The 2,521-nt window shown below is 47.4% G+C and overlaps 1 protein-coding gene across 1 annotated transcript; it reads left to right on the top strand.

Moving 5' to 3' along the window:
* The first annotated feature begins 643 nt into the window (after positions 1–643).
* Positions 644–2,131, top strand: LOC307197394 (endothelial differentiation-related factor 1-like). The gene has a single exon (XM_079943212.1). It carries the CDS (start codon positions 888–890, stop codon positions 1,314–1,316), a length of 429 nt encoding a protein of 142 aa, XP_079799338.1. The 5' UTR covers positions 644–887; the 3' UTR covers positions 1,317–2,131.
* The last annotated feature ends 390 nt before the right edge of the window (positions 2,132–2,521 follow it).

The raw sequence follows: 2,521 nt of genomic DNA, 5'->3' as shown, positions 1-2,521 counted from the left end.
AGACCAAGTGACACATGTTTCTCTCCCCATTAGATGGAAGGTTCCTGAGGGCAGGACCATTTCTCATTCGTTCTTGTAGTCCCAGCACCTAGCACAGGGCTTGACCCAGGATAATCATCCAATAAATCCTCGTGGAAGTGAATTACAATGTTAGGGCATATACTATATTTAACTTAATATTTATAGGAAAGTAGGCGGGAAGGCGGGCAAGCTGTTTACAATCTATCTTTGGCCCATTTTAATTTGCTTTCACATGGAAATGTTTTTATACGTTTCTTGATATCATATCTAACTTAGATGACAAGAGCACAACCAAGACAGAATCCACTGGAAAGGCTAATTTTGGTCATCTTGCTTTGCTGAGTTCAGTCTAATAGCTCCAAAAGCAACACGAACCTGGAAATAGTTGTATCCACGTGGGGCTATCAGCATAAGACACAGGGCGTGAGACACACAAAATATTTCAGTTAGGGATGCTTGTCTACTAATTGTACATCATCTCCAGATCCTGGCCCCCAGCAGGCAATGAATAAAAGCTTGCTGACTGTCTAGAGTCAGTCAGGCAAGCCATGTAGATTTTTGAGGCATGAAAGAATCCAGATACTCTATCTAATGATATACATCAGGCCATTGCGTAGGGTGACCAACCATCCTGGTTTGCCTGGGACTATCCTGGTTTTAGCACTGAAATCCTTCAGCCTGAGAAATCTTCTGTCTCAGGTCAGCTGGGACAGTTGTTCACCCTACAATTAGGGTTAATTTAAAAATACAGATTTAGGGGGCGGGGCTGCGGCGAGCCCCGGAAGCGGCCGAGCGACAAGGGGACGTCGCGTCGCCGGGTCTCGAGCAGCTGCCTCGGAGCCGCCGGACGGACCACCTGCCCCACCATGGCTGAGAGTGACTGGCCCAAAAAGGGCCCCATGGCCGCCCAGGCCAAGGCCAAGTCCTCCTCTCTAGCAGCTCAGAGAGGAGGAGAATATGTGGAGGCTTCCAAGAAATGGGCTGCCGGCCAGAACAAACAGCATTGGATCACCAAGAACACAGCCAAGCTGGACCTGGGGACTGAGGAGCTGCATCACGACCGGGTGAGCCTGGAGGTGGGCAAGGGGATCCCGCAGGGCCGGCAGAGCAAAGGGCTGACGCAGAAGGACCTGGCGACGAAAATCAACGAAAAGCCACAGGTCGTCACTGACCGTGAGAGGGGCCGGGCCATTTCTAACAACCAGGCTCTGGGCAAAATCGAGAGAGCCATCGGCCTTAAGCGCCGGGGGAAAGACATTGGGAAGCCGATCGAGAAGGGGCCCAGGGCGAAATGAACACAAAGCTTCGAAATCAGCGCGTTCCAGCTGATCTTGTCTGGCTGGTTCCGCGTGACCACCAGCGCCAGCGTGGGTCTCTTCACGCGGCCACGCGGAACACGGGGCGGTAGCCCTGCCCGGGAGCCCCCTCTACCCCTACCTGCTGTCAGACTAACAAACAAAACCTTGCAAAGTGTTTGCTTCTCCTGATTATTTTCCTCCCTGTCCCCGTCCCTCACGTGGGGTGCGGAACGCTACCTTCCTCTCCCCTGGGGTCTGCCCCGTCACCAGGGTGGCTCCAGGGAGCTCGGAGGGGGACCACCTCGCACAGGGTGGGCAGCCACCGTCTGGGAGAGGAGCTGCGTCTCCCGCCCGGCTCGTAGAGAAGCTAATAAACATTTGTTGCCCTTCCAAAAAAAAAAAAATATATATATATAGATAGATAGATTCCTCACGATATAGCTTCACTGAGGCATTATTCAGAGGTGATAAAGCTATTCTAGCTCTTTGACAGTTATCTTAAGTTTTGTAAAACTTAGAATCTTCTTTGACTGGGATCTGGTAACTTTGCTGATGAATCAATTAAGAAGTCCTAAGAAAAACCCTCCACTGACAGTATTTTCTTAACCCCAAACCTTACAAACATACTTAATCTAATTGGTTCCTCAGGTGTAAAATCAAAATGTACTCTAGCATATTTACAGAAATAACAAGCCTCTCTTTCCACTAATTTCCTCAGGTTTCTGGATATATTTCCGAACACCTTGCCAGCCTTGTCTGTAAACTGCAAGTCTCTTCTGATATTCTACGGGAGGAATATGCACACACAGCTATTGTACCAGTGGCCATTTCTAACTTTCGTATTTATATGCCAAGTGAGAAAGCAGTTGAGAACTAGTTAAGGCTTTTTGCAGCAAGTCTTCATCCTCAAACTTTTGGCTGAACTGTGGAAACTCAGTATTGCAATAAAACTGCCTGGTTCTGGAACCAGATACACTCCTTTTATTAGTGAGAAACATCATATAGATACTGATTTATGTCCTATATGGAAGTACAGGAAAGATTTAGCCTGTGTATAGTATTTATAATTTATGAGAGATTTTTAGAAAAAAAATTGGCAAATGGATTGCCTTGAATCTTGGTGGGAAAGGCTAAAGCTACTGAAGTAAATTAAAAACAAAAATCCAACTGCTGTATATACAGTAACAACAAGTGATAGTTTG

Source organism: Stenella coeruleoalba (genome assembly GCF_951394435.1).
Source record: "Stenella coeruleoalba genome assembly, chromosome: 14".
NCBI classification, from domain to species: Eukaryota; Metazoa; Chordata; class Mammalia; order Artiodactyla; family Delphinidae; genus Stenella; species Stenella coeruleoalba.
Note: the sequence above shows the minus strand (reverse complement) of the source record. Positions and strands in the feature narration are given on the sequence as shown.

Bases quoted from the DNA above. Each gene is read 5' to 3' on its own strand.
- LOC307197394 (XM_079943212.1), top strand. From the start codon at position 888: ATGGCTGAGAGTGACTGGCCCAAAAAGGGCCCCATGGCCGCCCAGGCC.